Source organism: Rosa chinensis, chromosome 5 (genome assembly GCF_002994745.2).
Source record: "Rosa chinensis cultivar Old Blush chromosome 5, RchiOBHm-V2, whole genome shotgun sequence".
NCBI classification, from domain to species: Eukaryota; Viridiplantae; Streptophyta; class Magnoliopsida; order Rosales; family Rosaceae; genus Rosa; species Rosa chinensis.
This window is the reverse complement of record NC_037092.1, coordinates 64,745,590-64,765,842: the sequence shown is the minus strand read 5'-3', so window position 1 is coordinate 64,765,842 and position 20,253 is coordinate 64,745,590. Positions and strand designations below refer to the sequence as shown.

Below are 20,253 nucleotides of genomic sequence, written 5' to 3'. Positions count from 1 at the left end.
GATCGAACTCAGGGCCAACTTTGCACAATGTAATAGCAATGGCATGCTAGTCAATCGGGCTTTGCCCCAGTGTAATTGAAGCTCTCTGTTTGTGAATATGCCATGATTTGCATACATGACAAGGCAAACATAAAGACAACAACATAGTGGCTTCTGGAAAAACACCAACCATGGTCCCAAGAAATGGAAACTGGAGTGCACCAGAGAAATTAGCTGGTTCCACATCAACCGCCTACAATTACACATCGACTGCTCTTCCACCAGCATCTGCTATGATCGGATGATCCATCTAATAGAAAACATCCTAAACCGAACTTTCTTTACTACAGCAAATTTGGATCTTCCAACCAAAAACATGCCTGATTCAAGACTATGAACCTATGCAAGCTTAATGCACTTGAACGTGTATACAACAAATGCATGCATACAATACGCAGGTAAAAATTTTCAACTGGTCAGCAGTCTCCATTTATCTTGTTCTGCAACTCCTAGCTTGTTCCTTCTTGGGTTTGTTTTCTCTTTGCCAATGCATCCCCGGCTTTTATTTTCTCAGGAACAAAATCTATATACATAGTTGGTTATGCATTAGACAGCATAAACCAAGGCAAGGTAAATATCATACATGAGTTACATACAGCAGTCAGTCAGTGGAAGAATAAACAATACCTGAAAGAAACTCGTATCTCTTTTGTTTGCAAACGACTGAGGCTAAAACACGAAGAAAACACATTTTATGACAAAAATTAACATCAATAATCAAATTAGAGCTCTGAAGAAGGAAAGGACATTGACATCACTAGTAAGCAATACTGAGTGTGAAAATCCAGTCTAGTACTGTGAGATGAGAATTGATCTGTTAATAAGTTCTGGACGTTGATATTTAAGAAGGAAAGTTTTAGGAAGTGCTAGGGGGAAATAAATAACTTCCAAAGACTTGGTTCTGAAATGGTCTGCCAAATATTTGCTTTACGGGGAGACTTAGATATATAGAATGGTGCATAGTAACTTCCATTATTCTCATGAGAGAAACAAATGCAACAGCTATACTCTAGTATACATTTCAACTATTCGAAGGGCATAACCAATGATACAAATATCTAGCCAGAGGTCAGTTTGAAGTCCAATTAACTAATCCGTATTTTCATTCCCTTTTAAATGGAGAGATCCTATTCCGGACACGGTTGGATAAAACCTAACACCATTATACAATACACCAAGAAAATGATTCTAAAATGGCAGCTCATTTCTAAACATTACCGACAATCCAATATTCATTGCATGAAGAAGATTTACCAACAGGACCTCTGCTTTCAAAAGGAATTAGATAGTAAAGCGCCTTTCAGTTTCTAACTGATGATGTAAACTTCTGGTTTTCTGAAACAAAGCCCTAAATCACGGGCAACTCTTTTATGAAGGAATTTACTCTGGACAAGGGAATAATACATTCTAAGGCCTAAACCCCCTTTCAGTTTCGAGCTGAGGACGCAAACCCTTAATTCTTTTCTGAAACAAACCCTTAAATCTTTGGTAACTGTTTTACTAATAAAATTCGTATCAGATAAATTTCCTGAATAACATTTGAATGCTTTAACAATGATCTGCAAACCATTGTGTTTAACAAATCATAATCAGAGCACAAAGTAACCATAGACCTAAAATTGACGCCACTCGCTCCAAATGCTCAGTACATATGAAAATGCAATAACCATAGACAATGTACATTCTTCCGAACAAATTAAAACTGAAAATGAAACTTCAACCTAGACAATGTACATTGAATTTTATATGGGAAATTGGGAACAGAACTTACATAGGTGCTTGTAAGCAAGAGCCTTCTTGCGATCCTTAACACAACATTTATGCGCATCTTCACTCAACTTCTCAAGGAACTTCTCCTGCAATTTAAAATTCAACAAATTAAAATTCAAAAATTAAACGAAACAATCAAAATGCTAATTCGAAAAACTGAGAGGCGGAAGCATACGGTGGCTTTGTTGACGAGAAAAACGGCGTCGGAGCTGATGCGCAAGTCGGAATCTTCGGCCCTGATAATCCTCTTAACCCGCTCCATCGGAAAAGTGTACGACTTCACATCCTCTTTCTCTTCCACCTCTTCCTCCCGGACTCGCTTTCCGTTCTGCTGGGGCTTCTTGGATTTCGGGGTGGGTGTTTTCGTACTTTTGCCCCCATTTTGCTCTCTGCTCTTCTGGGGCTTTGAGCTCGGGGATCTCACAGCCGCCGCCGCAGCAGCGGTGCCGTTACCGGTCTTCTTTTTGATTTTGTTGCCGTCGTTCTTGCTGCTTTTGGTGCTTGGCTTCTGTGCTTCCTTGGTTTTCTTTGGGGGCGTGCCTTTCTTGGGGGTCGCCATTGTTTCAAACTTCTCAAAGGAACTTCTCCTACAATTTGTTTGGGAGCTGAGAAGAAGAAAGCGTTTTCGATCGATAGGTTGGGCTTTGCTTTTGGCCTTTTGGAATAATTAGCTCGATCTTGGACACAACTTTCATGTATGCAACAGCCCAAGCAATAATACGGAAACCCCACAATTCTAGACGTCGTGCTTCTCGATTCCCTACTTGACAAATTTATATCTCGATTCCCTACTTGGCGAAGCTATATCGAAACATCAAAGAGATTTAATTCGACACAATGATAGATCGGCTTGATAGGAGCCCAAGCAATAATACGGACACCCCACAATTCTAGATGTTAGGGTTCTCGATTCCCTACTTGGCAAATTTATATCGAAACATTAAAGAGATTTAATTCGATACAATAGTAGACTGACCTGATACAGAAAGAGAGTAATTTCAAACTAGTCTATAAATGCATGGAGTCAGTCTATATCTTAATCAAATTAATCTACTTGATGTATTGATATATTAGTGTACTGTAAACAAACCCTCTGCATGTTGCCACTTATATTGAAAATATTATTTCCACCTCCAAATCCATGTATACAGTCGCCTCGCAATATATATACATACATATTACTAGAAAAGATTTGAATTAATTACTTTATATATATGTCTTACTGAAATTAAAATGAAAAATTTGGAATGACCGGGGCTTTCGTGCACGAGAATAACCTCAAAAGCAAGGTCGCTTACGAACTTCAATGAAGTAAAACAAACTATATGGTTTATTTTTTCAGAGACGACTTATGAAGTGCTCATCTCTATAATGATGACTATACAAGTTACAAGATGAGTGAAAAATTAGAAAATGGAGTGGAATGTTGATAAAAAAAAGTTCGCTAACAATATTCATCTTAACATATTCTTCCCACATTTGAAATATAAAGGTGCTTGTAAGAGGGTACAAAAAAGTAGTTGCAAAACAAAGAAAGGATGAGACTGAGAATTTCTTTCAGACAAACTACTTTGTTGATGGTGACCTGTACAATATATACTGGGGCTTAGTGAGGCATGTGACCATATGCTAACTTGTTTAAATTGTCAACATTGTGGCACCAACATGTCCTTCATGTCGTTAGTAACCCCATCAATTAACCAAATATCCCGTAAGAGCTAATTAAAACCCAACCCCCACTCAATTGCAAATCTTTACTACACTCCAATAATTTTGCACCAAACTTATCATCATGCATTACTCGAATGCACATGTATTCTTAATCACCATTAATTGCTTTCACAAAGGTCGAACGTTTTGTGATATATCGACTAGATCATGATGTAGCCAAATGATTTATGAGTGAAGTCAACTATCTCAGTTTAGTTATGAGATATTATATATATCAAATTAATTCATTTGATAGAATATCCCAGGTTTTCAATGTAGAAATTTAATTTTAAGTGGTTGGAGACTTGGAACCTTTGGATATTCTTTTGCTAATTAAGTGTCCGTCTCAGGTGCGGACGTCCGTACCGAGCGGACGGTACAGATTTCCTGTTTTCGACCACTTTCCGGCCACATTTTTACATCTTAACCGTTCAGTTTTTAGGTCCTAGTGTATAGATCACCTCTGAAAAATTTCAGCCAATTTGGTGATCGTTAAGGCATCAAAAACTGCAATTTACCATCATAAATACGAACGGTTCCGGTTCAACAGATTCGGTCCGTTCATGTAAAACGCAGTTTTGGATGCCTTAACGATCACCAAATTGGTTGAAATTTTGTAGAGGTGATCTATACACTAGGACCTAAAAACTGAACGGTTAAGATGTAAAAATATGGCCGGAAAGTGATCAAAAACAGGAAATCCGTACCGAAAATTCGGTACGGACGTCCGTACCTGAGAAAATTCCTATAACCATATATGGTTGTTTGGCAATTGCCCCTGTCAAGCATTTTTAGAAGACTATCCATCAATGAAACCTTTTCCTCGACGAATTGCATGGAATTAAATATGTGTTAGAACTTGTTGGTGTTTTGAATCCCACATTGGAAACAAGTCCCACACTTGTGTCCTTTATACATGTATAAACAAAACTCATAATACATGGATAAGTGGAGAGACAAAGGCCTATCTGGGTGAAAGTCCATCAATAAACATTTATTTATATCAAAGATTGGGACTCTTGGGCTCTAGGACTAAATTAAATTCCAACAAAAATAATTTCTCTTTAGCAAAATTCAAATAAATTCATATATAACTGTTTATCAAAACAGTCGCAACTGTTCAATTCAAACTCAAAATGAAGATCCGAACTCTATAAAAAAACGTCAAAATTTCTTAGAAACATATAACATCAGTTTTCAAGGCATTTGTGTAAGGCCTTAGAACGAGAGTTGTACCAGTGCAAGGCAGACGTCTACAAACACTTTAGAGAAACACAAGTGGAGTTCGCCAAGTTTCAAGGCATCCGTGCAAGGCCTTGGAACGAGAGTTATATCCTGCAGGGCAACGTCTACGATCAACCACAACACAGGTGTGGGGAAGAAATTCTGTCTTAGGACATTGCGCTGCATACGTGAGCCTCTCTCACAAGATTAAGTCAGTGAATTCATATCTACTTATTTGTATTTGTTTGTATATTACTTTATAGGGTCATTGACCCAAAGCACCAAAATAAGCAAAATTATCCCACTTACCCCAACAACAAATTTTTATTCTCACTTACCCTATTTAAAGCAAAATGACAATTTTGCCCTTGACTTAATTAATTAATTACATGTGGCCCTCTCTTTATCTCTCTCCTATCTCCCTGATCTGCTGCAGTCTCTATCTCTCATCCTCCATTCTCCGATCGACTCTCTCTCTAGCTCCGGTCTCTGGTCTAGATGGCCGACAGCGAGACGAGGCCGAAGATGACCGGTCGCCTGTGGTAGGCGATCTAGGAGTTAGAGCTGGTAGGCGACGAGGACGGGTCGCCGCTGGCAAGCGATCTCGGAGTCGGAGCTGGTAGGTGATGAGGAATCGAAACTGGTAGGCGACGAGGTCAGAGCTGGTGGGCGACGAGAACCGATCGCTGCTGGTAAGCGATGAGGAGTTAGAGCTTCGAAGCACCGACGAAAAGCTGAGTCTCCACGTCGTCTTAATCCTGAGGTGCTGCTGCTTTGGAATTGGCGTTTTTGCTATTTTACGAGAATATGAATTACAGCAATTGAGGCCGAGCTTGGATCCCTCAGCTGCACCTGTGGTGATTTGCTCCGGTTTTTTTTTTTTTTTTTTATTTATTTTTTTTTTATCGGAGGTTTGCTCCGGTTTGGTACCCAGAGTATTTTCTGGGTGGCCAAATCAAAAAATTTTTTCCTAGTAAACTATTTCTCCAAGAATGAAAGAAAAACGGGAAAAAAAAGAAAAAGTGTTGTACAATTTGGTCTTGTTTAAGTAATGGGGCAGAAAGAAAGAAAAAAAAAGTTTTGAATGTCTATTGGGGGCAATAGACGTTTTTAAATTGATGCAGTCCCTTCTTTTTTTCTTTAATCAAAATTTTATTTATCTAATTTTAGGAAAATTAGTTCTCATTTCGGTAACCGAAACGTCTATTAGGGGCAATATACGTTTTGAATTGATGTAATCTCCTCATTTTTTTTCTTTAATCAAAGTTTTATTTGTGTAATTTTAGGAAGATTGGTTCCCATTTCGGTAATCGAAACGTCTATTGAGAGGTAATAGATGTCTATTGGGGGGCAATAGACTTTTATTGCCCTTATATTGGGGGGCAATAGTGTATATTGGGGGGCAATAGACATCTATTAGGGAGCAATACACTGTTGGGGCAATAGATGTCTATTGGGGAGCAATAGAGGTTTTCAAAAAAATCCAGTGGGCAGCAGCCGGTGACTGGATTCCAGCGGCCGATGGCCTGATTCCGGCGACCCGTGACCGGCTTCGGCGAAGTCTCCTATAGTCTCTCTCTCTCTCTCTCTCTCTCTCTCTCTCTCTCTCTCTAAGTAACAAAGGGGTGAGGGGTAAAATGGTATTAAAAAAATTAAAAACAAAAAAAAATCTTAATGGGGTATTAGGGAAGACTCCCTTAGAGTGTATTGTGTAAGAGAGAATTAAAAAAACTTAATAGACAAAAACCTCTCTTTGGGTATATGTTCATATATTTTGTTGTCGAGTTCTGTTGGTTTATACTTATATCAGCGACTAGGATTGATCAGCCCACGTACATAACAAGATGTTTAGGTACTTACTATTTTTTTTTTCGTTAAAATTTCTATAATTTTGTTTCAATAATTAAATTTAACTTTGCTAGAATCAAATTTAATTAATGTCTACAGTTATGGATGGAATACAAAAATTAATCATTCGACAATCCAACAAGCGTTGGAAGACCTACGTATTTTATGCCGGTAAAACACAGTTTGTCGGATAGAGCTAAAACGTTTATGAGAATTGACTTGCTAGATAAATGACTTTTTAATTATTGAGGAATTTTTTGTAATAGTATGCCTTCAATGACTAATGTATGCAATTTTCATAGTGTGGATGAATACAACTGTCTAATGGTGCGCTTAACGTTGATACATATGAGTCACCAATAGGACTGCTGTGGTGGGTTTTGCCAGTTGGCTTGGACCATTTAATGGTCCTAACTAAACCCTACACGCCTGCACCGCCCAAAACATAATTTTCCACTATGAGCGATGAGCATACGTTATGCTACAATGATGTGAAAATACAAAGGAATTAAGATCAACGTGATCTCCTACTTGGATGCTATAGTAAAACTTTGTTGGTTATATATCATCAAACCAAAGGTTTTCTGCTTGATGTCAAGATCAATTAAGTACGTAATTTTAGTCAAACGTAATTTTAGTCAAAATTAGTAAATATATAATACTTTCTTTTAGTGGTTCTGCATTTTAAGGGGACGCACTCCAGGCCAGTACGTAGGACGACATTAACATGGAGAAGAATATTACCATAAATAAAAGGAAAAAAAAAAAAACCTAATTGGAAAAGAATGGTATTGGTCATGATGCACTCATGCTTGTAAAATATATATATATATATATATATTTATTTATTTATTTATATATGCAAGAAAGATATATGTGATCAGAAGTAGAATTCATTAGGCGTAAGACATCCTTATACACTGGATTGCTGAGTAGATTTTCGCTAAGCTTGATAGATCACAATGTGAAAGATGAAACGACCAACTTCATGTTCATCTCAACTTTCAACATGAAGGTTCTATATATTAAAAAGTTAATTAACAATCCCCTCCAATACTTCAATTTTTACTTGGCAATATTCAGCCATTTTCCACAATCCAAACAATTAGTCATGCCAACCGTATGGACTACCGGTCCATATACTACACTTCAAAAAGCCTGAAACCCTAATTCAAAAACAAGAAATAAACGAGGAGATGATAGAGAAGACATTTGTCTCGGACACGCAACTCTGAGTTAGACACTATATACTCCTTACAATCAAATTGGACAAATATTTCTCGTCATATATTTGGAAAAAATAGAGAAATATTTTGGCCTAATTAGTTTATATTTACCAATATTTAAAACGGGTCAGGATTAGTATATATGGAATCATTAATATAGTGCCATATATATGATCATGATGATTTCAATGATTGATGATTGATCCTATTAAAACTAGCTGAATCCAAGTTCTTGCTCTCTCACAGGAAATAGGCACTAATTCTAAAATTGTGGTCCAATATATAATCCAAAAAAGTTCCACTGTCTTCCCACGAAGACGTACGTACGCGTTATGTATATCTATATATTCTGCAATTATCACACCATTCAATACGTAGCAGATTATATAATTCCTGCAGGCATGAAGTTTAGGATACATGCTTCATCTCACGGACTAGTCGGATAGATATAGCCAAAGGGGATGTCTCTTTCAGAGAGAAGATAATGAGTAATCGAAATACTACATTATTCTGGTGTCTGTTTCTGGGTTTGTTGCTTTCAAAGTCCAGCCATGCATGCATAGGAATATGACTATAAGGAAACTCGAACAACAAAGGTCAAGCGAGTGGGCCGGTGACGGTGGAATTCTTTTTCAGAATCTACGGTGGTCTACACCACCATCGATCTGCACGCGCGCACTTGTGCCCTAGTGCCTGCAGTAAATAATTTAATCCGTACACGGACATAGTCGGTTGGCTCGACCAGTCATCTATAGATCTTCATGGGAGTGATTCTGCTCCCTCTTGTTTTCTTCTTCACGAGATTTTTCTCGGGTCCTGACGTAAATGGTCACCATTTTCACACACTTTTTTTTCTTTTTTGAGAAGACACCATTTTCACACACAACAAAGACATAACCGCTCACTGCGACTAAATTACAAAACCCTCACTATATAATTGACGTTATACTTGCAATTAGGCCATCATTTTTTGTAATAGAATATTATTGTAACGTAATCCATTCACTGGGTAAGTTGGTCAATCAGGGTCCATATAAGGTTGCAATTTTTTTTTTTTTTTTTTCGTGGGGGTGGGGTGGGGGAAAGAGCTAGCGTCAAAATCTTAATTGACCGTTTGTTTTGTTTGATAGAACAGAGAAAAGAAATCCGAATGCCGCATAAAACTTGAACGCATCGATCAAACAGGAATGGAACACAAATTTTAACAACATAATATGTGTGTTTAACATGTACCCGCTTTAGCCAAACTACATAACATGGTTTCACACATGTAAGGATGAGAAAGCTCTACATCTGTAAATGCTCCACACCACATAAAATAAAGATAATAACATTTTTGTAATAACTACACACTTACTATAGCTCACTTATTATCGGGTCCTCCACCATTAAAGGATGACACTTCCACGACGAAAGAGGGATATATGTACCAACAACTCTCAACCAGGAAGGATATTATGAACCAACAACTCTGAACCTATCATCCTACACATCACCTACCCACAATGTCTCCAACAACTTGGGCCATCTTCTCCAAACGAAGTGCCGAATGAAGGTTTCCAGTTGACTCTGCACAATCAAGGAAGAGTGAAACACCCTCAATGGTTGACGAGCCATTGTAAAAGTCGACTAGAACAATTATCTTAACAAAGAACCACGAGCCACATCAAGAACCCTAGAATGCATGAGTTCACCGAAATTAGAAAGTGAAGTAGGAACCGCTCTTCACTCTGCTCGTGGACCATCATTGCCCGACTAACAAAGCAATGCAGCTTGCCTATCTGTCTCTTGAACGCCGAAGGGACGAAATGGCCATAGCAGAGTGTGCTATGCACTACGTAACAACATCTAAGGGCACAAAATCCTCCCCTAAGAGTCACTCAATTCAAAACCCAGAAAAATTCTAAGACAGAGAGATAAAGAGCTTTGTTAGTAGTTTTCATATAATACGCGAATAAAATACGTATGAATTTTTTTTAAAAGTAGTTCTGCAAATCATATATACGTACTATTCACAATTTTAAAGTTTTCTCCCCCATTTTACAAATATTATAACATGATAGTTTAAAATTAAAATAATTAATTAATTAAAAATTTTGCTGAATTTTTTGCAACAAATTATTTGATATTGGCCACCTTAATATTTGTTATATATTGTCCCTATACATTGGGATAGACTTTTTCATATTCAGTTATAGTGGATAAAGTTTTTCAAATTCAGATGTTCGTCGTATTTGCTGTACATGGTGTGAGTTACCATATAATTCTTACCTAAAAAAGAAAAAAATCGAAAATATCTGGCTATAGAAGGAAAAACCATAAAACTCAGACCAAACGGGAAAAAAATGATATAAAACGGAAATTTCCTGTCAGATAATTATTGCGCGTTTCAGTACAGGATGACATGGCAGGCAAAACAAACCAAAACCTCCCCTTCTATATTTCAGGCACTCTCATTACTCTCTTCTCTGAGTAGGTGAGCACTACTGATAGAGAGTAGCTAAGCGCCACAGGAAGAAGAAGAAGAAGAAGAAGGAGGAGCAGAGCAACCAGACGAAGAAGAAGACGACGATAGTGCTGCTGAGCTGCTGACGTCTCTCCGATCGTCACCCTCTTCGTTTGCAAGCGTTGGTTTTCAGGAAGCGGGCAAGCAAATCAAAACACTGTAGTGTACAGTGTTGTGTTTGTTATTTCTGACACAACACAACAAAGACCATCAGAAGCAAACCAAATGCTGCCAGAAAACGCCTCTCCATATTAATTAACCACCACTCCAAGAAATTAAGAAATTGGTTTCCGGAGACCAAGAACTCTACTGTGTTAAATAGTAGCTGAACCACAGAGTGGGGTTTCAGCATGGCTCTGGCAATGACAGGAATTGATGTTAAGATAGTGGTGCTTTTGGTGGTCGGTGTTTTGGCGATGGCGTCGTATTGTGCAACTGTTAGTTACGACCACAGGGCGCTTGTGATTGATGGAAAGCGCAGGGTGTTGGTCTCTGGCTCTATTCACTACCCTCGTAGCACTCCAGAGGTTGGTTTCTCTCTGTTTTTTTTAGTCTGTTTTGATTTCGCTTTGTTTGAAACTTTGAATCAATGTATGTTGAAGTTTGGTGTTTGTTTTGGGTGCAGATGTGGCCGGACCTTATTCAGAAATCCAAGGACGGAGGGCTGGATGTGATCGAGACCTATGTGTTTTGGAACTCACATGAACCGGTTCGAGGCAAGGTGTGTTTTCTTGATTTCATGAATGTGGGAATCAATCAAGATTGAAGCTTTACGGATTGTTCATGTTTTTTTTTGCCATTTGGGGTTTTCTTTACTGTACAATTGTTGGAAAAGTAATCAGAAAGCTATAATCTTTAGATTTGGTTTTAGTATTTATACTTGGGTTTGTTTTCTCCGCAACCAAAAAATCTTTTTTTTTTTTTTTCTCTGGATTCTTGGTGATAGTGACTCACTGTATGAGAATCTTGCAGTACAATTTTGAGGGAAGGAACGATTTGGTTGGATTCGTGAAGGCAGTGGCAGCAGCAGGGCTCTATGTGCATCTTCGAATTGGGCCTTATGTGTGCGCAGAATGGAATTATGGGTATGAATTTTTTAATATTAAGTTTTGCGGTTCTTGCTTAATTGCTCTGATTGGTCTTTTCTTTTTCTTTTTCCTTGTTTTTTTTTTTGGGAATAAAGAGAGAGAGCTGGGTGTTGTACTGGAAGAGTTTTCATGCAATTGTGTTTGTGTTCCATTTTTGTACAGTGGCTTTCCTCTCTGGCTGCATTTTATACCCGGAATTAAGCTGCGGACTGATAATGAGCCGTACAAGGTTTCTAATCCCTCTATCCCATTTGTGTTTCTGCTATTTTCTCAACTTCATTAGTTAGATTGAAATATCTATGGTTTTCAGGCAGAAATGCAGCGGTTCACGGCCAAAATAGTTGAAATGATGAAGAATGAGAAGCTTTATGCATCTCAGGGAGGACCCATCATTTTATCCCAGGTTGAATTCTCTATCTGATTTTGTTGCCACCCAATTTTGGTCTTTGAGACTTTGGTTTCTAGAGGAGATTAATTTTTTTCTGTCAATTATCTCAGATCGAGAACGAGTATGGAAACATTGATAAACCATATGGGCCTGCCGCCAAAACCTACATTAAGTGGGCAGCAAACATGGCTGTGTCTTTGGATACAGGGGTGCCCTGGGTCATGTGCCAGCAAGCAGATGCACCTTCTTCAGTGGTAAGACTTTCTTGTTCACTTTTCATTTGTATTGCATTGGCCTTGTGTAAAATAGCTTTCATTCGCACCATGCTTTCTATACAGATCAACACTTGCAATGGATTTTACTGTGATCAATTCACCCCAAATTCTAACAGCACACCTAAAATTTGGACCGAGAATTGGAGTGGATGGTAAGGGGCTTGGACATTGATATTAAATTGTTGGTACTTTAAAAACTAGTTTGTCTAAACTTGAAGTAACCTTCCAAATGTTTGTGATCACTAGGTTTCTTTCCTTCGGTGGTGCTGTACCTCAGAGACCGGTGGAAGACCTTGCATTTGCTGTAGCACGCTTCTACCAGCGAGGTGGAACTTTCCAAAATTATTATATGGTACTGCAGTTGTATATGGAGTGTATTCTCATTAGTGGACATTATAGGGATGTTTCAATGCTTTAGGAAAAAATTCAGTATTGCGTCTTAAGCCAGGAAGAAAACATGCAGTGATTTGTTCTGTGTTGATCTTTAACAGTACCATGGTGGAACCAACTTTGGGCGGTCTAGTGGAGGACCTTTTATTGCTACAAGTTATGACTATGATGCTCCACTCGATGAGTATGGTATGTGGTATCTCTGTATTACTTCTTTACTGCTGGTGATGGTGTTGGTCAGTTTGCTATCTATCCATACAAAACTCTTCGTCATTAGTGGTGTGTAAATGAACTGACATTTGCTGTCAACCTGATGCTTCGACATCAAGGGGATGGGCAATACTTTGATCTTAAAATATAGTTTTTATTATGAGAAGACATACTTATTAGATCATTAACACTCAAAATAAACACTGCTGCACTTCGGCAGATTAATATAAGCTGCTGTCAGCATTACGAATGCCATAGAGAATCAAATTAACAATTCATTTGTGTTGCAGGACTTCTTAGGCAGCCAAAGTGGGGTCATCTAAAAGATGTGCATAAGGCGATAAAGCTTTGTGAAGCTGCAATGGTGGCCACTGACCCAACAATTTCTTCTCTTGGTCAAAACATTGAGGTAGAATCCTTTACTCTTGCCAGAGACTGATTTGTGGCTATCATAAGAATATGTAGCTGAACTTCTTCTGGAGGTCTGGTTTTCAAGATCCCATAGGTGAATGGCTCCATATGGCCATATATAGTGCGGACTTGGCACAACTTATTTATTGTTTACCAGCACAACAGAGCAATAGAATTATAGAGCTTAGGACAAGCTAAAACTTTTAGAATATCTAAGAAATGATAATCTGGGGAATCTGAAATGAAGACTTCTCAACTAAAAAGTTGTATGGTTGTTGCTCCCAAGACTCATTCATAGAGATCTCCAAAATTTGATCATAGTGTTCTTCTCATCTTAGATCTTCTAGCTTTCACTTTTATGCTCAGTAAAACAGCATATTATATTTAGTCATTAACGTGTAATTTTTTTTAATTATTTGTATATGCAGGCAGCTGTTTACAAAACAGGATCAGTATGTTCTGCTTTTCTTGCCAATGTCGACACCAAATCTGATGCCACTGTGACTTTCAATGGAAATTCATATCAATTGCCTGCATGGTCTGTGAGCATCTTACCTGACTGCAAAAATGTAGTGCTTAACACCGCAAAGGTTTGCTTCCTTAGCTTCTATGCACATGACTTCCTTCAGAGGTGTTCAGAAAAGTGTATGATCGTTTCATAAGCAACTAAATAATATTGTCATGACAGATTAACACTGCGGCTATGATTCCAAGCTTCATGCGTCAATCAATTTCAGCTGATGTTGAGCCCACTGGAGCCGTGGGCTCAGGCTGGAGTTGGATAAATGAACCAGTGGGTATCTCAAAGGCTGATGCATTTACTAGAAAGGGATTATTGGAGCAGATAAACACTACAGCTGATAAAAGTGACTATTTATGGTACTCTACAAGGTATGCAAGCTTAATGTTTGTGTAATTGCTTTCTCAAGATGTGTTAATTGCCTTTTCAGCTAGTTGTCTTGATTTCTTAAACATTTAAATATCCCTTCTACATCAATTTGGCAGCATTGATGTCAAAGATGGATATAAAGCTGATCTTCACGTGGAATCTCTTGGCCATGCTCTTCATGCTTTTGTCAATGGAAAGCTTGCAGGTGATCTATAAATTAACTACCTTGAATTACATATTATTTGGTTATACTCATCTGCTCTTTCAAAGTTTCAAATTTCAATTTTATACATATCTTGTATTTGCTTGGGTTCCTTAGTGTAAATCTGGTGGCTGCTTTGGTTACACTTGCAAATACATTTATATTATCTTGAAAGATCAATCTAAAGATAGGATTCCTCTGAGGTGTTGAGGAATGACCATTGCCTTTTCTCAAGTTAGTTTTAATTCCTATAAGCAATTCTGTGTTGTAAACTTTGAAAGTTTAAACCACAAAAACTTGTGCCAACTACAGTGCAACAGACCTTCAAAATTGTGCCTCTCATAGTTCACCATGTAAACTGAGGTTTTGATCTCTCTCTAATTTAGTGGTCGAATGGTTAGATACTTACAATCATGAATTTCAAAGTTAAGAGAGTTCTTGACTAGCAACTACCGCTGTCACTTGGAACTGTTTTCACTGTTCTATTATCATATTTCTCTTCTAATTTAATCATTTTCAGGGAGTGGAACAGGCAACAGTGGCAATGCCAAGGTTTCTGTGGACATCCCTGTCGAATTCGCATCTGGGAAGAACAAAATTGATCTTCTGAGTCTGACTGTTGGGCTTCAGGTTTGGATAAATTGATATTCTTTCCTTTATGCATGTATTTGAATCGGAACTCATATACATTATTCTGTATGGTAGTTTTCATCTTATATTTTCAAAACCAATAAATTTCCAATCAGAATTATGGATCTTTCTTTGACTTGGTGGGTGCTGGAATCACTGGTCCTGTACAACTGAAAGGCTCAACAAATGGCACTACTATTGATCTTTCTTCTCAACAATGGACATATCAGGTCAGTAGATTTAGTAATTCTATACATATCCAAGGGAAGATGGGTGTTATTGCCAAAAAAGAAATCCAAGTTCTCATTATGAATAAACAATTGGGACATTCATGTGGATAAAACGAACAATCTGTCTTCATTATTGTGACTGCAGATTGGACTTAAAGGTGAAGATGAAGATCTTCCCAGTGGAAGTTCTCAGTGGATTTCACAACCTACCTTGCCCAAGAATCAGCCATTGACGTGGTACAAGGTAACTTATTATTATATTCTTCAGTCTATTAAGTTCTGTCCACCATTTTAAGGGATGTATCAATTTGATCAACTTGACCTTAAGACAAAGGGGTGAAAAAATATTGAAATTAGAACTACAGGAATAAATGTAAAGTTCTGGTGAAATGCAGGTATAAAAAGTGCATCTAACCCCTCTATATACTGCAAGCACATGCTTTCTATAGCATATGTTGTACATTTTTGGTTAATTGAGTTTCCTTACTCTAGGCTAATCACAATTTATGGAGTGATATGATAAAATTCTTTCCTGTACTAACCAGTAGAAGTATTCTTTTTCAGACCCAATTTGATGCCCCCGGTGGCAGTAACCCTGTTGCACTAGACTTCACTGGAATGGGGAAGGGTGAGGCATGGGTGAATGGACAAAGCATTGGACGTTACTGGCCCACTAATATTGCTCCAAAAAGTGGTTGCCCTGACACTTGCAATTACAGAGGAGCTTATAGTGCAGACAAATGCCGAAAGAACTGTGGCAAGCCATCTCAAGAATTGTAAGTGCTAGATACTGTATGGAATAACTCGATTGAAACTTCGATTCTGATACGAGTGATAAATCCTACAGGTACCACGTTCCTCGTTCATGGCTGAAATCCAGTGGCAATATTCTTGTATTATTTGAAGAAGTTGGGGGTGATCCGACACAGTTATCTTTTGCCACGAGACAGGTAGAAAGTTTGTGCTCTCATGTATCAGAGTCTCACCCATCACCTGTAGATATGTGGAGTTCAGATTCAAAAGCAGGAAGGAAGTCACGGCCGAGGCTATCACTTGAGTGCCCATTTCCTAATCAAGTCATTTCTTCAATCAAGTTTGCAAGTTACGGAAGACCTAGTGGGACTTGTGGGAGCTTTAGCCATGGCTCGTGCAGGAGCCGTAGCGCTCTATCCATTGTACAGAAGGTGAGATCTTGCTTGCTATGTTGATAAACTTCAGTGCACATCTAGGTTTTTCCTTTATGATTAATTTGTGTTGGTTTACTGACAAGTGGTATTGTTACAGGCGTGCATTGGATCAAAGAGTTGTAGCATCGAAGTCTCGACTAATACATTTGGTGACCCATGTAAAGGAGTAGCAAAGAGTTTAGCAGTAGAAGTTTCTTGTAAATAGACATTGTGGGAGATACGTAAGAGGTTATCCCCAAGTATGTCTAGCTCACAATAAAGTCATTCTCATGAATGGTATTAATATCAATAACATTCTCAATATTTCTGCCATATGTCTATGATCAATCTCACTAGAATTGTGCCTGTTTAGAGGTATAGGAAAATTGTTGGTATTCCACAGGCAAGGTTAGTCAGAATTTAAGATTGCTCCAACTATTAGCAAAGATTGCTCAAGTTTTGGTCAAAAGATGCATTTTGGAAACAAAGTAACAATCATTACTATGAAGCTACACATCAACTTATTGATTAAACACGATACATTCAGAGTACAGATTATGTCCTGGACAAGCTTAATGCAGCCTTATTTGTCTGTAGTGCTAAACTAGTTGCCCAAACCCAGATACACAAATAAAATGAACATATGATAGTTCAAAACCAGAAACAGTGTTTATTTCTCTTTATAGTTTATATCAGTATTGAGCAAGTCCAGATTGCCTTCGAAACCTGCAAACCTTGCAGAGAGGTGAAAAGAGTGATGGAGTTTCGTACTTGTCCTCTCCGCCCATCATTGGCATCGGAACTCCAACCTTAACTGGACTAACATAGCCTGGCCTGTAAGTCTTTCCCAAAACTCCTTCCACAAGATCAGATAAGTTGGAAAACCTGAATTGTGTCTCTAAGTGAGCAAAAGTATCATCTGATGGTATTTGGTAGTTGTGAACCTTGTTTTCTTCTGCTCCAATAGGCCTGACCCTTATGTCCATCTCTACCAGCCCTGAAACTGTAACTCTTACGTAGTTTCTATCATCGGTTCTTTCAACAATTACTTCTCTTCCTTCGGCCATGATCCTCCATTCGGCTTCTCCATCAGTGGGGATGCTGACTGACTCACCATCCCACTTTACCATGAGAGCGTCAACTTTGTCATCCCACTTTGAGACTCTCTTTGCTGCAATTACAAGGGTGTGAGTGTCGAACATGATTGAGAGGGCTTGAACCCATGTGAAGTCGCGAGTCCTTCCTAGTGGTCGAGTTCCAATGAAGTGTGCATTGATTTGGAGGTTGTTATCTGAAACAATGGCAAAGTTTCCTCCTTTGGCTCCATGGAAGTAGAACATTACACCATCACCACCTACAAACCTTGGATCATAGCAGAGAGAACCATACCCATTACACTTGGCTTTCCTCCCTGTCAAAACCGAAGTTAAATTATTAGTGAAAGTTTAAACTTCTTGTCATATAGTTGGACATGTTATATTTGTTGCATACTCTAAATCTCAAATCTTGATATGCTACATATATGAGAACCGCTTAACTGAAGAAAGGAAAAATAAGGGTTGAAATGAAGACTAGATAAGGAGGCTCTTACACTTGCAAGTGACTTCACATTTGTTGCCGCAGTTGATGAAACAACCCTTGTATTTCTTGTTCTTCTTTGGCTTTCTCTGAGGGCATTCTGATGGACAGACAAGGGTCTTGTAATAGCAGGCATTCTTTGCTTTACAGAAGCCTCTCTCCTGTCCGGATGCTAACGGTGACAATTCATCGTAGTCATTGCCATTCCCATTCCCGTTTCCATTTCCATTGCCTTGGCCCAGAACAAAGGACATTGCTTCCATGGAAACGAGCACAACAAGGAGGGCCACCAATGTATGTGACATTCTTATTGTAGCCATTTCTGGCTAGTTCTTCTTTTTGTAATTTTTCTTCTCGTTCTGCTGATTTACTTGAATTATGAGTTAGAAGGATATATGAAATGGAATGGTGCATAAAGAGATATATAAGGAAGCTCTAAGGGAACCCAAGCCTTGTGATTCGGCTTAATCCTTGTTCTTATTGCTTCTTCATGTAATCAAACAGCTTAGGACCAGCTCTGCTGCTATCATTCTACAAGTGATTTGTTTTGACCAAATGCTTGTTGACTATATTTTAGTTGTACCCCCATACAAAACTTCATGAACAATCAATCTTTTAAGATCCCTAAAGCATCGGTATTAGTTTTGGATCCAAAGTTAATGAGGTTGTAGCTTCATAATCAGTATTTTAGTTCTGTGGTAGACGACTTAACATGACTTTTCAGAATTTGTAACCTTCAACTCCTCGATTGCTTCAAGTCTAATTAATGGTGTATGTTGCCCTATATAGCACCTTCACATGAGCATTGCTTATGGCTCCATCAAAGTGACAGAATAAACAGAGAATTGCAATTTGAATGACAGGTTTATTAAAGTTTTTCCAAAGCCACAGACGTCCATAACATGATTCCTTGCTTCATCTGGTTACCAGTTGACATTAGCATTCACATTTGAAAGATAACAATATGTAATATGTACACCATAACATTTACTAATCACATGTTTCACAATGTGTCTCACTCACATTACCATATACTTATATGCTTGATTCATCTGTTCTCCCTCGCTAGTTCCTTGGAAACTTCGAGTTTGTTGAAGAATTGTTTATACTGGATTTCGATGATGCATGTTCACTCCTCACATATATATCTGGGAAGGAATCAAGTTACATATGCTCTTCCAAATTTTAGGCCATCTTCAACTGGTTTGTTTTGGTCAAACTTCGCTACCGCACTTTTTTTTTTGACTTTGTCAAAGGGAACCCAAAGGCTTCCTAGGCCCAAGATAAACTCCCTTCGCCGCATGTGAAATGCTCCAACTATGCATTGCAGCATAGTGCCTGGCCACTTTGACAGCTTCGGGATTCGAACCTAAGTTGGGGAGCACACCCAATTAGGCAAGAACCACTAGGCCACTTACAGTGGTTCGCGCTACCGCACTTATTCTCCCTTATCCAAGGAATTTATTTCTGATTACCAAAAAAAAAAAAAGGAATTTACTTGTGGCTTCCCAAATTTAGCAGTTACCGTTTTCGTGAAGTTGTTACTTTTTAGTCTTTCTTATTCGCTTGTGTTCTTGTTCTAGAGGCCAAACGTAAATATGAAATCACTTGAGAATGTTATCAACCCCCGGTACTAACCGACCAAGTCCTCCACCATGCCGGTTCATAAAAAAAATGTTTTCATTATGCTTATTTTGTAATGAACACCTAATTATGTACAACTATCTTGCCATAGGTTACGTAAGACTGAAGAACCCATGGGATGTCTAATGAAATCTAATTAAGTTCCTTTAAATTCAGGTTAGAGGATTAATGTAATTACAAATTGGATATGTATTTCTCAAATTAATGGAATTATGGAACTGACTCAATGTGCAAACAACTTCAAGGTTCAATTTTAGGAGTGTAGGATTGTTCGAAATCCTAATCGAAACTATTGATATCAATATCCTTAGAAACCTTGTGATTTACTTAATTTGCCAAACCATACAAAAGCAAAATCATCACACACATTACACAAGATCTGTTGACGCAATAAAACTGCGGACACTATATATGCTCGGTGATCAATCCATTTTAAAAAGATTAGTACATAAAGAATTTTACACAAACTCGATGTAACGTCCCGAACCTGAATTTACCGGTTTACTAGTCATTTGGATGGTAAACAGCCTTTACTTTCACTTTTACTTTCGGTTTGGTACTTTTAGTGGCCCTAAAAGTTGACTTTTTGTTCGGGTCAAAATTTGAGAAAATTTCCTTCATGAAAGTTGTTGGGGACGTTAAACCGAGCGCGTGCATATGTAGTGCGTAAAAATCGGAGTTCGTATGCGAAAGTTATGAGCGAAATAAGGAAATTACTGTTCATGGTAATTTTTGGGATAAAAATAGAAACTTACCAGGGTAGGTTTCCAAAACCGGAAACCCACCCCCCATTCTCTTTCTCTCTCCCCGACTCTCCCTTCCTCTCTCG

The 20,253-nt window shown here is 38.2% G+C and overlaps 3 protein-coding genes across 3 annotated transcripts; 1 reads left to right on the top strand and 2 right to left on the bottom strand.

Annotated features, from left to right (window-relative positions):
- Positions 1 to 144: 144 nt before the first annotated feature.
- Positions 145 to 2,469, bottom strand: LOC112164890 (chromatin accessibility complex protein 1). Its single transcript, XM_024301238.2, has 4 exons — positions 1,985 to 2,469; positions 1,811 to 1,895; positions 667 to 708; positions 145 to 562 (listed from the first exon to the last, which is right to left on the bottom strand). The coding sequence occupies exons 1-4, from the start codon at positions 2,366 to 2,368 to the stop codon at positions 489 to 491; spliced, it is 585 nt and encodes a 194-aa protein (XP_024157006.1). The 5' UTR covers positions 2,369 to 2,469; the 3' UTR covers positions 145 to 488.
- A 7,713-nt stretch (positions 2,470 to 10,182) lies between these two features.
- On the top strand, positions 10,183 to 16,541 carry LOC112165298 (beta-galactosidase 8). Its single transcript, XM_024301790.2, has 19 exons — positions 10,183 to 10,850; positions 10,949 to 11,044; positions 11,296 to 11,408; positions 11,574 to 11,640; positions 11,722 to 11,814; positions 11,910 to 12,053; positions 12,138 to 12,226; positions 12,321 to 12,426; positions 12,566 to 12,653; positions 12,965 to 13,083; positions 13,514 to 13,675; positions 13,774 to 13,976; positions 14,091 to 14,179; positions 14,697 to 14,806; positions 14,923 to 15,036; positions 15,182 to 15,280; positions 15,601 to 15,812; positions 15,884 to 16,220; positions 16,321 to 16,541. Exons 1-19 carry the CDS (start codon positions 10,674 to 10,676, stop codon positions 16,426 to 16,428), a joined length of 2,526 nt encoding a protein of 841 aa, XP_024157558.1. The 5' UTR covers positions 10,183 to 10,673; the 3' UTR covers positions 16,429 to 16,541.
- A 120-nt stretch (positions 16,542 to 16,661) lies between these two features.
- On the bottom strand, positions 16,662 to 18,180 carry LOC112165299. Its single transcript, XM_024301791.2, has 2 exons — positions 17,794 to 18,180; positions 16,662 to 17,613 (listed from the first exon to the last, which is right to left on the bottom strand). Exons 1-2 carry the CDS (start codon positions 18,098 to 18,100, stop codon positions 16,895 to 16,897), a joined length of 1,026 nt encoding a protein of 341 aa, XP_024157559.1. The 5' UTR covers positions 18,101 to 18,180; the 3' UTR covers positions 16,662 to 16,894.
- Positions 18,181 to 20,253: the final 2,073 nt, after the last annotated feature.

What these genes read in the sequence shown, in the direction of transcription:
- LOC112164890 (XM_024301238.2), bottom strand. Translation starts at nt 2,368, where the DNA reads ATGGCGACCCCCAAGAAAGGCACGCCCCCAAAGAAAACCAAGGAAGCA. An exon ending in TTCTCGTCAACAAAGCCACC is followed by an intron (nt 1,896 to 1,984) that starts GTATGCTTCCGC and finishes TTTAAATTGCAG; the next exon opens with GAGAAGTTCCTTGAGAAGTT. An exon ending in TCTTGCTTACAAGCACCTAT is followed by an intron (nt 709 to 1,810) that starts GTAAGTTCTGTT and finishes TTCGTGTTTTAG; the next exon opens with CCTCAGTCGTTTGCAAACAA.
- LOC112165298 (XM_024301790.2), top strand. Translation starts at nt 10,674, where the DNA reads ATGGCTCTGGCAATGACAGGAATTGATGTTAAGATAGTGGTGCTTTTG. An exon ending in ATGAACCGGTTCGAGGCAAG is followed by an intron (nt 11,045 to 11,295) that starts GTGTGTTTTCTT and finishes AGAATCTTGCAG; the next exon opens with TACAATTTTGAGGGAAGGAA. An exon ending in GGCAAGCCATCTCAAGAATT is followed by an intron (nt 15,813 to 15,883) that starts GTAAGTGCTAGA and finishes TAAATCCTACAG; the next exon opens with GTACCACGTTCCTCGTTCAT.
- LOC112165299 (XM_024301791.2), bottom strand. Translation starts at nt 18,100, where the DNA reads ATGGCTACAATAAGAATGTCACATACATTGGTGGCCCTCCTTGTTGTG. An exon ending in ATGTGAAGTCACTTGCAAGT is followed by an intron (nt 17,614 to 17,793) that starts GTAAGAGCCTCC and finishes CGGTTTTGACAG; the next exon opens with GGAGGAAAGCCAAGTGTAAT.